The 13,557-nt window shown below is 50.5% G+C and overlaps 3 protein-coding genes across 18 annotated transcripts in view; 2 read left to right on the forward strand and 1 right to left on the reverse strand.

The window, feature by feature from the left end:
• LOC120952289 (1-phosphatidylinositol 4,5-bisphosphate phosphodiesterase) overlaps window positions 1-5,812 on the forward strand; it is a 40,988-nt gene extending 35,176 nt beyond the window's left edge. For 14 of the 16 annotated variants that reach the window (XM_040371549.2, XM_049606019.1, XM_049606023.1 and 11 more), the window contains 4 exons: window positions 72-2,329; window positions 2,426-2,515; window positions 3,526-4,038; window positions 4,597-5,812. In XM_040371549.2, coding sequence (XP_040227483.2) covers window positions 72-2,329; window positions 2,426-2,515; window positions 3,526-3,777 — 2,600 coding nt within the window. In that variant the 3' untranslated portion in view covers window positions 3,778-4,038; window positions 4,597-5,812. The remainder of the gene's footprint in view (window positions 1-71; window positions 2,330-2,425; window positions 2,516-3,525; window positions 4,039-4,596) is intronic. The other 2 variants (XM_040371555.2, XM_040371554.2) reach the window with 1 other exon arrangement.
• A 97-nt stretch (window positions 5,813-5,909) lies between these two features.
• LOC120952293 (bifunctional lysine-specific demethylase and histidyl-hydroxylase NO66) lies at window positions 5,910-13,535 on the forward strand (the record flags this gene model as incomplete). Its single annotated transcript, XM_040371560.2, has 3 exons — window positions 5,910-6,079; window positions 10,950-11,379; window positions 11,461-13,535. Coding segments are annotated over 3 exons (2,532 nt in total), but the record flags the coding sequence as incomplete, so codon positions are not given.
• On the reverse strand, window positions 9,597-10,767 carry LOC120952300 (39S ribosomal protein L33, mitochondrial). Its single transcript, XM_040371572.2, has 3 exons — window positions 10,600-10,767; window positions 10,394-10,497; window positions 9,597-9,762 (listed from the first exon to the last, which is right to left on the reverse strand). Exons 1-3 carry the CDS (start codon window positions 10,638-10,640, stop codon window positions 9,710-9,712), a joined length of 198 nt encoding a protein of 65 aa, XP_040227506.1. The 5' UTR covers window positions 10,641-10,767; the 3' UTR covers window positions 9,597-9,709.
• Window positions 13,536-13,557: the final 22 nt, after the last annotated feature.

Below are 13,557 nucleotides of genomic sequence, written 5' to 3' on the forward strand. Positions count from 1 at the left end.
AGAATGGGGGCACTTTTTTGCACGCTCCATTACTCACTTGTTGCTCCATTTTCCGGTTTTTCCACCACCAGAAACCCTCACCAAAGACGGCCTGATCCGGTACCTCATGTCGGACGAGAATGCGCCCGTGTTTCTCGACCGGCTCGACATCTACATGGACATGGATCAGCCGCTGTCCCACTACTACATCAACTCGTCCCACAACACGTACCTGTCCGGGCGGCAGTTCGGGGGCAAGAGCTCGGTCGAGATGTACCGCCAGACGCTGCTGGCCGGCTGTCGGTGCGTCGAGCTGGACTGCTGGGACGGCAAGGGCGAGGACGAGGAGCCGATCATCACGCACGGCATGGCGATGTGCACGGACATACTGTTCAAGGATGTGATTTACGCGCTGCGCGACACCGCCTTCGTCACCTCCGACTATCCGGTGATACTGTCGTTCGAGAACCACTGCTGCAAATCGCAACAGTACAAGCTGGCGAAGTACTGTGACGAAATTTTGGGCGACCTGCTGCTGAAGGAACCGATCCCGGACTATCCGCTCGAGCCGGGGGCCGTGCTGCCGCCCCCGTCCCTGCTGAAGCGCAAGATACTGATCAAGAACAAGCGGCTCAAGCCGGAGGTGGAGAAGAAGGAGCTGGAGCTGTTCCTGCAGGGCGAGTTCGTGATCGAGGACGAGGTGAAGGAGGACGCGAGCGCGGTCGACGTGACGAAGATAGCGGAGCTGGAGGCGCCGGCGGCGGCGGCGGCAGTGGTGCCGGTGGCGGCGGCCGCCGCCTCGCAGGACGGTGGCGAGGAGGCGCCCCCGGTACAGTACACCGGCTCGACGACGAACGTGCACCCGTGGCTGTCGTCGATGGTGAACTACGCGCAGCCGGTCAAGTTCCAGTCGTTCGACTACGCGGACAAGAAGAACGTGCACCACAACATGTCGTCGTTCGCGGAGACGACCGGCATGAACCTGCTCAAGTCGCAGGCGATCGAGTTCGTCAACTACAACAAGCGGCAGATGTCGCGCATCTACCCGAAGGGTACGCGGGCCGACTCGTCCAACTACATGCCGCAGGTGTTCTGGAACGCGGGCTGCCAGATGGTGTCGCTCAACTTCCAAACGTCCGATCTGCCGATGCAGCTGAACCAGGGCAAGTTCGAGTACAACGGCAACTGTGGCTACCTGCTGAAGCCGGACTTTATGCGCCGGGCGGACCGCAGCTTCGACCCGTTCGCGGACGCACCGGTGGACGGTGTGATTGCGGCGTCCTGCGCGGTGCAGGTCATTGCCGGCCAGTTCCTTTCCGACAAGAAGGTGGGCACGTACGTGGAGGTGGACATGTACGGGTTGCCGTCGGACACGGTGCGCAAGGAGTTCCGGACGCGCATGGTACCGGCGAACGGGCTCAATCCGGTGTACAACGAGGAACCGTTCCTGTTCCGCAAGGTGGTGCTGCCCGATCTGGCCGTGCTGCGGTTCGGCGTGTACGACGAGAACGGCAAGCTGCTCGGGCAGCGCATCCTGCCGCTGGACGGGCTGCAGGGCGGCTACCGGCACATCTCGCTCCGCACGGAGGCCAACTTCCCGATGTCGCTCCCGATGCTGTTCTGTAACATCGAGCTGAAGATCTACGTGCCGGACGGGTTCGAGGACTTTATGGACGCGCTGTCGGATCCGCGCGCGTTCATGGGCGCGGCCAAGGAGCGCTCCGACAACATGAAAGCGATGGGCATCGAGGAGACGGGCAAGAAGGACAAGGAGGAGGCGGCGCGGAAGGAGGAGCAGCGCGTCACCGAGCCGCCGCTCGTGTTCGACCCGATCACGGTGGACTCGCTGCGGCAGGAGAAGGGCTTCCAGAAGACGGCCAAAAAGCAGCAGAAGGAGCTGGACGCGGTGAAGAAGAAGCACGCGAAGGAGCGGGCCGGCGTGCAGAAGCAGCAGAACGCGGCGATCGAGCGGCTGGTGAAGGGCAAGAGCAAGGAGGAAATCAAGGCGGACCCGGCGGTGCGCAAGCTGATCCAGGAGCAGAACGCCCAGTGGACGGAGATGGCCGAGCGGCACAAGAAGGAGGAGTGGGAGCTGCTGAAGCAGCAGCTGGCCGACCAGCAGGACATACTGCGCAAGCTGATGGAGACGACGCAGGCCGCCCAGATGAAGCAGCTCGAGGCGAAGCACGAGCGCGAGATCAAGGAGCTGAACAGCCGCCAGGCGAAAATCTCGGTCGAAACGTCGAAGGAGGTCGCCAACGACAAAACGCTCAAGACGAAGGGCGAAAAGGACCGGCGGCTGCGCGAGAAGAAGCAGAACAACATTAAGCGCTTCATGGACGAGAAAAAGGTATAGCCCTGAGGGTGGCCGTTTTTTTCTCCCTCCGCTTCCGCAGTTCCGCGGTGGACTAATGTGTGTTTTTTCTCCCCTCCCCTATTTCCGCAGACTGCCACCATCAAGCAGAACCGGGAAAAGGAAAAGCTGAAAGTGACCCACGACAAGCAGCTGGAGGAGCTGGCGAACGATGTGCAAAAGGTATCGTTGTCACCGGGCAGCGTCGGTCTAGTAGGCGGCGTGCGGGAGATTGTGACGATCGAAACGGTCGTATAGAGGAAGAGCGTCTTGCTCTTTCTCTCTTACCATTCTCTGCCCCTCTGTCTGTTACGAATGTGCCTGTACCTGTTGTCCTCTCTCTCTCCCCTCCATCATCCCCTGTCCCATCATTCCTTCACTCTTCTATACCCCCCCCCCCCCCCCCCCAAAAGACACCATGAAACGAATCATACAAATAGAGTAGTCTACGGTACACGGCAGAAGGTTTTGGTGGCATCCTTGGGGCTAGGTTCTCGCTTTCCTGTGATCGTTCGTTCTAGTGAAGGTTGACCAAAATGGTCCAACCACCAAGTAGTTTTTACCACCGTTGTGATACAATCGCATCAGCGCAGCAGTAGCAGCAAACAGCAGCAGCAAACAGCAGCAGCAGCAGCAACAGTAGCAGTAGTGTCCCCCTATTAGTTAATGCATGTGTTGACCCCTCTCCAAGCCAGCAGCATCCCCCACCATCTACCACCATCCATCCTCCCTCCCCGTTAAGGCAATGCGCTTCGGCTCTAGGCTTCAAAGTATCGGCTCTAGTGTAGGTTAAACTTTTATTTCATTCGCTTACTTTTAGTTTTTTCCCCTCCTTTTTTCATTTGTTTTTCCTTATTTTTTATTGTTTTGGTTTTATATTTTTGATTTCTTCTGTTTTTGTTTTTTTGTTCTTCACTTTACCCCTCAGTTTGTAGTTTGTGACACGGCTTATTATCAAGTGTTTTGTTTCGTTTTTTGTTTTGATATTTTCGTTCCTTGCTTATATATGCTTATTTTGTTGCTATCTTTTGTACTACATGATCGCTAGGCTTTAATTAATTTTTACATTCCGTTATCCTTTTTCCTTCTTTTTTTTCACTTTCATTCTTTTTTCGGTTTCCATTCTCTGTGATCCCGTTCCGATGATCGACGATGCCTTACAAAAACAAAACAAAAAAAAACTCCACCATTAGCTGTCGGCTAACGGCTGTAGGCTTATTAGTAGTGGCAGTAGTAGTAGCACTAGCATCAATGTCGAACAAAAGTCCACCAGCGGCAGCAGCGGCGGCAGCACCACCACCACGAGCGCACCACCGGTACCGTTTCGCAGCTTCTCCACCATTCCCCCGCCGTCCGCGCAACATCTGATCCGGCTGAACACGATCGAGGAGGCGCGCAAGCGCGAAGAAGCGAAACAGTCCGCCTGTCCCTGCATTTGCTCGTGAGCCCGTGGCGTAGGCGATAACACACGGCAAAGGAGGATGGAGAAGCGTTTCAAGGGATGCCGTGGCATCCTTTTGCTGGAAAAGACTGGAGCTTTTGGTGAATGGAGGAGGAAATAGGCCCTTCACCCAGGCATTCGATCTCTACGATCGGCATGTGTGTGTGTGTGTGTGTGCGTGTGTCTGTGTGGTGTAGTGCGGACATGCAGTTGCGCCGACAGCTTTCCGTTATTATGCCAAACGCAAAAGTATTATTTTGTCAATGTAAGCCACTTGAATTTCCCTTTTTAAGTTGATGTATGTATGTATTGATTCCTTTTACTAACTACCGTTCTTAAAATGTGTTGTCTTTTTGTTACGTTCTCGTGCCTCTAAATTACCTTACCTTATTTGTTGCTCTAATGCTTCATTAGAATACTCCTTTATGGGTTTAGTATTTTTCAAAACAAAATAATACTGTTTAACCCCACAGTTGTAGTTACTTACTTACTTATCCGGCGCTACAACCGCTTTGCGGTCTTGGCCTGCCTCAGGAGTGTCCGAAACCGCTCACGGTCTCGCGCCTTCGTCTGCCAGTCCGTTATCCCGGCCTTAATGGCGGACGCCTCCACGCCAAACAGTTGTAGATTGAGCTGAAAACTACACATTTTCAGAACATTTTAAACCACTAACACTAATTTGACAATAATATATTAAGCCAAACTAATTCCTCATTCGTGTTCCTAACACCCCCTTGTGCCTGTTTTGAACGACACCCTGACACGCCCTCTTTCTCTCTCTCTCTAATGCACTATATTTTCTATTCCTCTTCAAAAAAAACAGCTCATCGAAATGTACAAAGTGGACGAGGAGGAATACAAGCTGGCATCGAAGTACGAATTTTTCGCCTAAACGTGTCGAAGCTGCATGACCTCTGCACCACCTCTCGACCAGCACCAGGAGGGTCCTGGAGGGTGGAGACTACACCAAGAAGGGGAAGAGGAAGTGGATGAGATGGAGAAAAGGAGCAGATGGCATACACAAGTCTCAAGTAGCAACAACACAGTTACTCCAAAGTCAGCCTAAAAGCTATAACTACTCCCCCCCCCCCTCCCGGTGCATTCTCCCCCGCTTATCCAGAGGACATCGGCAGGGGGTCGGAAGCGCTGCTAAAAGGAGTCAACTACAGTATGGGATTAGCAGCACATATGCCACACACCACAGACACAACACACGAATAGTAGTTATACACCTATATACCTTAGAGAGAGAGAGAGAGAGAGAGAGAGAGAGAGAGAGAGAGAGAGAGAGAGAGAGAGAGAGAGAGAGAAAGAAAGAGAGAGAGAAAGAGAGAAAGAGAGAGAGAGAGAAAGAGAGAGAAACACATAGACATAGCAGGTCGTATTTATTAAATGAGCGGGAACAAGCAACCAAGAGCACCGTGAGGGCAGAGGCGTCTCCATTGCTTCCTGCATATCACTCACTGGCGCGGAGTCCGTTTGTGTTTAGTTGAGCTTTTCCATTATATTGTACCGTTCACTTCGCGCTGTTTTTTGTTTTGTTTTTAGTTGTTTTAAAAAGAACAAAAAAACATTGCTATTTCTTTCTGTCGAATCGCCATCGCGCCGCCGTCGTCGTCGTGTTTTGATAATGGTTTAGTATTATAGGTTTAAATGTAGCATTCTGATTAATTTTATCCATGTCGTCAATTTGGGGTGGTAAAGGCGGCGGCGAGTCCGTTTTGTAAGCTCTTTGCTCTGTTGCGTGCACCGATTGGTTTCGTTCGATATCTTGCCGGTTTTTGTTTAAATTAACGATAATAGCGCACCTGCTACTTCTTCTTCTTCTTTTTGGTTGCAGTATAGAGCAGAGTCAGCGAAAGCAACGCAACGTAATAAACCCCATGTCTCACCAATAGCAATGTTTACTAAACACACCGTTTAAATATATTTAAAAAAAAAAGCTGTTGTGCGCGGTGTTGTGCGTTTTATAATAATAAATAATTTAACAAAAAAAAACAAAGCGATTATTATGGTGGTCCAAACAACAACAACAACAAAACACGCCAACGCAATGGAAGTGCGTGAAGGGAGATGAGAGAAAGGAAACACATTAGCGCTCTAAGAAAACAACTGGGAAACAACATTTAACAAAAAAGCAGGAAAGGAAGCAAACGCAAAAAAACACAAACTGAAAACAAAAGAACAGAAAAAAACAAACAAACTCTAGTAAAGCGAAATTGTAGTGAGGACAAGTATAGCGGTACACACAAAACTCACCCACTCACAATGCCACAACGTGTGATTAGCTGTGCATGCGCGCGCTAGTGTATGTGTATGTGGTGTCTGTTTGTGTGATTAAGTGCAACCAGCATATTAATTAACTTTTTAATTACGATTATTATGCACGTAAAAAAGGAGGAAAACGCATGAAGAGAAAAAGAGAGGAAGAGAGAGAGAGAGAGAAAGAGAGAGAGAGTAATAATGCAAGTAAAGGAAAAGCAAGCAAACAAAACCAAACAACAAACAAACGTAACCAAAATGATAACCCCATTTTATTAATGATAAGATTAGAGAGATTTTGGAATAAGCAGTAAAGAACAAAAAGAAGAAAAAAAACAAAGAAGAAAACAACAAATGAATATCTATAGAAGCAAAAACGATATATCCCCCAGGTACCTATTAGTATCTACATGCAAGGCATCAATGGGTATATAGAGAATGCACTAAAATGACCAACAGAGAGGGTAAAGGCAAACGTGAGATATAGAGAAAGAGAAATAGAATAGCAAGAGTTGTTAAAAAAACCCTCCCGAAAAGAATGGAAGAGAAAGAAGCTAGTAAAATGTAATATTTCATAAGGCGGCAATATACCTACAACACAAACCAATAATAGTAGCGCAGCTGGCATGAGATATATAGGAGTTGACGAGGAAACAACAAAAAACACGCGATAATGCAAATTGATACAAAATGGCGTTGAGAAGGAAAAAGGAAAACGACGGAAGGAAAACAAGATCAGCGCGTATGGTGCGCAGTGCGCAGGGAGGAAACAGCCCGGGAACGATACTGTTGTAATTTGTAATATGCTCTTACCCTCTGGCTCTACCGTTACACACATCTTCTGTCGCCAATTGTGGCCAACAACACTTGCAGACACACGCATACGGACACATAGACACAGTAATGTATTATTTCCAACCCTAATACGATACCAAACAAAACCATTGATCATATATTAGATCACTTTCATATCAGAACACGAATCTGTTCAGATGAAGTTGGATCCAATGCACTTCACTCCCATACAACAACAGTCGTAGTGTTCTTACAGGTTATTCCAAGAGTTCTCATAGCTGTGGGACTCGTACATACGTGAAATGAACCTAATACCAGCCATTATTGAATCCGTTCGTAGCGGGGACGTACGGCGCTCACATGAAATTCTAGGGATGGCAACACATTTCTTGCGCCCGGTCCTCCTACGCCGCGGTGAATAACTGTAGCAACGATCTAGTACGTTAGGAAAATGAGTGTCGGGACGTACGCCGCCGCTACGAACTGATTCAATAATACCAGCCAATGTTCATATTCCAGTGTGAATTGGACTCTATAGCAACCGTTATTGGACAAATCCAATAGGAATTTCCAATAGGAGCCTGTCCAAAAAGGGTGCCATGCCATAGAATCCAATATGAAGTTCACTTCGTATTAGAAAGAGTCCAGTAAGTGTCCCACAACTTTGAGATCCAGCTGTAAAACCCTGTACCCTATCTCTACGTGTTTGTGTGTTGAAAAAGAGTGTGTTGATTGTATGTTTCATTGCCACACACATATTCGGCCTCATTTTACGGCTCTCCCATCGGGGGAATGCGGATGAAGCCCAAAGTAGCGAAGGAAACCGATCGAAACAAACGTGAGAGTCATATTAGTGCCTAGTTTGGGTTGCAACTTGATGGATATTCCTTCAGTGCCCTTCCTTTCCCGGGAGGCAGGTTGAGAAAAATCGACCGTTTTCACGTAGCACCTCGTCTTTGTTGGTGTCCTTGTTCCATCGTTTGGTATACCGGGGTATCGTTTCACCAAATAAAGAGCGGCGGACTCCCGAGAAATGTGTACACCATTTCATTCACACAAATTAACACACACACACACTTACACAACCCACAAATGCTCACACAAATAGTTTTTTGTGTCCAGTTCCATTGTGTTGTGGTTTTGGTTTAGTTGCCCATTTTGATACAATTTAATAATTGCAGTAATTAATGGACGAAACAAACAATATGCAGGAAAATGTACATGTATTAGGGCTGTTTCCCTCACCCCTTGCCCTTGTCTTGATTCATTCATTGCAGTTTCTATTGTGCATGGCGGGAAGCGAAACGGTTAACCGGGGGTGGGGCACAGTTCGGTGGCAACAGTTCGCAAATAATACACACTCTAGTCGATTATGTTTGTAAGAATATGTTATTATGTATCGTAAGAGCAAATCAAACAAAACAAGTATAAAGGAGAGACAGAAAGAGAAAGAGAGAGAAAGAGAAAGAGAAAGAGAGAGAGAGAGAGAGAGAGAGAGAAGTGTGAAAGGGCGCAGATAGAAAATAAATAAAGCAAGTAGATAAATATGAGACGTGACAGAGAAAGGAAAATGAAAACAGAAGAACAACAACACAGAAAGCTACAATTGTAGGATAAGTGGAAGGTTATGAAAAAAAAACCAAAAAAAAAAGCAACCACGCTATAAAAGCAGATAAATATATACATCATTCCGAAACAGGAGAGAGACAGAACGAAGGGAATCTATGATATGATGTAGAAATGGTGGTCAGGATTCGCTGGCAAGATGATAACGAACGTGGAAAAGAAGGTGTTTATGGTTTGCAAAAAAAAGCATTAAACAAGTTGGAAAACAATCCTTCCCCAGTTTCAACCTATATACATATATGTTATAAAAACAAAAGAATGAATTAGACAAACAGGAACAGGATCGGAGAAGAGTATGAGTCCCTCTTTTTTATGTTTGCTATATCGAGCAGGAGCAGAGGAGTTAACAGAATGAACGAAACACACAAGAGGCACAGAGGGGCAAACGGAAATGGGATTTGCGGCCCCGGGTTGGGTTGGGTCACAAACCTTGCCATCAGAACTTTGCCACAATCCTCTTTTCGCCTCCCGTGTACCACCTCTCCACCTCTCTCTCCACAGTCTGTATCCTGCCCTGTACGTGTGTGTGTGTGTGAACCACCTCAACGCGCCTTCTTCTTCTGCGGACGTTCGTTTCCAGTTTTGTCAATGAATACTTGTAATTACACACACACACACACACACAACCACACACGATCCAGAACAAGAAGAACAGAGAGAGGAAGAGAGAGAGAAGAGTAATATCATTAATAAAAAGAGAAACTATTACGATAGCAAAGTGCAAAATCGGGGTTTTTGTTTTACTACAATTTATCTTCTTGCTTACTTAAACGGCTTTACATGACCGCTTTACGGACTTGGTCAGCTACAGAAGTTTCCGAAACCGCTCCGTTATCCCGGCATTAGTGGCGAACACCTTCGCGTCATCTTGCCACCTCTACATTGGCCTACCACACTACTTTTGTCCTTGTGGCCGTCTCGGAAGGATATTTCCTTTGGCTTGTATGGTTTAAAATTGGGGTCGAGGGTTTGAAATTATCCAACCGTTACGTGGGAGGATTTGAGGAGTCTCTATGAATCGCTCCCTTCTTGTTCGACAATGCTAATCTTTAAGTGCTTCCCGCGAACCGTTGTCGCTGTGCAATGATTCGATTTCTCACTTAACCGTACCCGATATGCGCAAAAAATAGAATAACTGCATCGATTTTGGTAAGCTTCGCACAAACACACACGCACGGTTTATTGGTTTATTTATGTACACAAACTACGACTGCAGCCGGATAATGCCGGGGAAAAAATACATGGGACCCCGTTTAGTTGAGACTTCGTAGCCGTTTGCGCTCCCGGTACAGGCACATCTTTTGAACTGCAAGTAAAAGTAAACAAAAACCGATCAGAGATGGCGTGCCTCCTGCTTTCGTGATAGTGATGGGAAGAATGAAGTTTTCGTCCGAATCGATTCCAGCTAGCTCTGAAGTTTTCTGGAATCGATTCCGGATAGTAAATCCGGAATCAGTCTCTAAAATCGGTTACGGAATCGCAATTGGCTCCGAAATCAGAATCGGTTTGGAAATCGTAGGCGGTTTCGGTATCTCCATTAGAATAGGCATTTGGATCCAAGGATGCTACGTATTGATAGCCGCAAAGAATCCAAATTTAGTTGTAAAGTATTCATTCTCATGATGATTCTCGGACTGATTTCGCTTCTAAAACTTCTTATTTCAATTCAAAAACTATTTCTCATTCCGGAGCTAATTCCATGTCTGGAGTTCTGGAGATTCTCCGGTCGATTCCGATCCCGGAGCCGATTCTGATTCCGGTGCCAATTTCGATTCCGGATTTGGAGTTGACTCCGAAATCGGCTCCGGATTCAACTCCAGAGCCGGCTCCGGAATTGTTTCGGAAGCAGCATCGGGTAGGTCCGATTTCGAGCTCCCATCACTATTCCGTGATGCTACACCCAGCATCCAACCCTCCCCAACTCCTGGGGCCCTTACTGTATGGGTCAAAGCGCTGCAGTTCCAGCTTGTCGGCCAACCGCTCACGGATCATGGTAAACTGATGCCCACTGACGGCACTTTCCATCAGCACGAGGATATTCCTGCGGGGAAAGGAAAATAGCAAGGATTACCCAATACCGAGACCTGCTCACTGCTGCAACCGCACCATCGAGCGGCAGCGGTACCGTGTGCCTTTGACTTACTTGCTTTTCGCTTTCTTCAGCAGTATGTTGGTAATGAACATGATGAGCACTTCTTTTTTTATCACTTTAGGGTGGAAAGCAGGATAATTCTGCCGGCTCTCTTCGTACGGCAAGGATGCGGCACCGATCTGTGACGATCCGGGTAATGTTTACTGAAATTACACATGCAATCGACGACACCGAGCTGTCAAACGCGCTCCCATCCGCACGGTGGGATGCGCACATGGAAATTGGACCAAGGGCCGTGCTCAATGCACTTTTCAATGAACCGCATGGATTTAGATTAAATTTCCCAAACTGGTCAGCACCATAGTACAATAATTTTCGTGCACCTGATTTAATGCATAAAGTGTTTTTTTTTCTCTTTTTAAAAATATTTCCCCCCCAGCTGAAATGTTTGCCCGCTGTCAAACGTGCTTGTCACAACAGTGCAAATACAAAAATCAAGGCGCGTGTTGTGGAACACAGCTTCACACCCCTCGTCGCTCCGTGTTGCGCGAAAAACAGAAGCGCGTGCGATTATTCCCTTCCGTAAAGCAAAACGCAACGCTTGCCACCCAGTTCCGCACGATGGAAACAGCCACCGCCACCCCAGGCCCTCCCGAGCTGGTCCTCCCGAAGGATGAACCCGGCGCCGGGAACGGTGTGACGCCGGGTGGCACTACCATCACCACCAGCACACCGCTAACCGGAAGCAACAAAAAGCCACCGCAGAAAAGGAAAAAACCGGCAGCCTCTCCGCAACCCTCCCCGAGCACAAAGCCAAAGCAGGACAGTGAGGTACGTAGCCGCGATGGCCACTAGAGAAAGGGGGGTTGCAAATGTTTTTACTTTGCCCTTTTGTTTAACCTTCTTTCGTAGCCTGCTGCCGCTGACGGTAGCACCACCAACGGTGAACAGGTGCGGCCAGTGCCGGAAGGATCGTCCCAAGCGGAACCTGCGCCCGTGGTGAAAAAGCAGAAGAAAAAGCACACTGAAGAGGGAAAGCAAACGACGTCGACGACGCCACCGGGAAAGAAGCAAAAAGGGGCCACCGGCAAACATGTGCGCTTTCACATTAAGCTGTATTCCGCATCGAAGCAACCGACCGCTGCCACGACGGCTGGCATTGCGAAGAAAAAGAAAGCTAAGCAGCAGCAGGCGGTGCCGGGCGTGGTTCCAGAACAGCAGCACAAGCAGCAAAATGGAGCCACCGGCGCCGAACCGAAGAAGAAAGCGTCGAAAAAAGGGCGCCCCGCGAAGGTGAACGGCGGTGCGGTTGGTTTGCCGCCGACGAGTGTTGTTACGCCGCTGAAGCGCGCCTCCCAGATCAAGCAGGAACCAAAGACACCGAGCAGGGCGGCCCATTCAACCATCGTCGGCGGCACCTCCTCCTCCACCACCACCCCCACCACTGCCAGCCCGGCCGGCACGGCCCTGCACGAGCTGGACAGTGTGACGATTGGGCGCCAGACGTTCGCGTGGCTCATCGGCCCCACCATATCGGTGGACGAGTTTATGCGCACGCACTGGGAGCGGAAGCCGCTGCTGGTGCAGCGCAACGACCGCGCGTACTATGCCGGCCTGCTGTCCCGCGCCATGATCGACGAGATGCTGCGCACGAACAACATCGAGTACACGAAAAACATCGACATCACGTCGTACCGGGACGGGCAGCGCGAGACGCACAATCCGGACGGGCGCGTGCTCCCGCCCGACCTGTGGCACTTCTACGACGCCGGCTGCAGCGTGCGCATGCTCAACCCGCAAACCTACCTGCGCTCCGTGTACGAGCTGAACGTGAAGCTGCAGGAGTACTTCCACTGCATGACGGGGGCAAACTTCTACCTGACGCCGCCGGGCAGCCAGGGCTTCGCGCCGCACTACGACGACATCGAGGCGTTCGTGCTGCAGATCGAGGGCCGCAAGCGCTGGCGCCTGTACGGGCCCCGCCAGCCGCAGGAGGTGCTGGCGCGCGTGTCGTCGGAAAACCTGCGCCAGGACGAGCTGGCCGGGCCGCCCATCGTCGACGTGGTGCTGGAGGCGGGCGATCTGCTGTACTTTCCGCGCGGCTGCATCCACCAGGCGGCCACCGTACCGGGCGCCCACTCGCTCCACATCACCGTCAGCGTGTACCAGCGCAACTGCTGGGCGGATCTGTTCGAGCAGATGCTGCCGATTGCGCTCGCGACCGCGGCCGACACGGAGCCGCAGCTGCGCGAGGGCTTGCCGCTCGATCTGCACCAGCACTTCGGCATCGTGCACTCGGACGGCATCAGTGCGGACCGGCGCCGGCTGATCGTGCGCATTCGGGCCATGTTCGACAAGCTGTTCTCGGACGCGGCGATCGATGCGGCGGTCGACCAGCTGGCGAAGCGGTTCCAGCACGACGCGCTGCCCCCGCTGGTCGACTTTGGCGAGTGGGACGATACGGTGTACGGGGGCGGGAACTACGAGTTCCGCCCGGACGGGACGGTACGGTGCGCCCGGCCGATCGACGACCGCTCCTCGGTGCGGCTGCTGCGCCGCAACATACTGCGGCTGGTGAGCGAGGAGGAAAAGCTGCGCATCTACTACCACACGGACAATTCGCGCGAGTACCACCAGTACGAGGCGAACTTCCTCGAGCTGGACCACGAGACGGCGCTCGGGGTGGAGCTGCTGATCAAGATGTACCCGCGGTACGTGCTGGTCAGCAGCCTGCCGGTCGAGGATCGGCTCGAGTTCATCCGCAGCCTGTGGGAGAAGGGTTTGATCGTGTGCCGGCGGCCGGGCGAGGATGCGCGCGCCGACACATCCGCGTCCACACCGTAGGGGGGGAGTAGGGGGGAGGGGGGTTCAGGTATGCTAGGAGCCATACAAACCAGAAATCCATTCTAATTTTGCTTTTTGTTCGTCGATTTCGAGATGCTGTGCAGTGAATAAAGTGTCATACATTCGAACTACTACCGGAACAAGCCCGTAGTTGTGTAATTTCGA

This window comes from Anopheles coluzzii, chromosome 2, assembly GCF_943734685.1.
Source record: "Anopheles coluzzii chromosome 2, AcolN3, whole genome shotgun sequence".
Classification (NCBI taxonomy): domain Eukaryota; kingdom Metazoa; phylum Arthropoda; class Insecta; order Diptera; family Culicidae; genus Anopheles; species Anopheles coluzzii.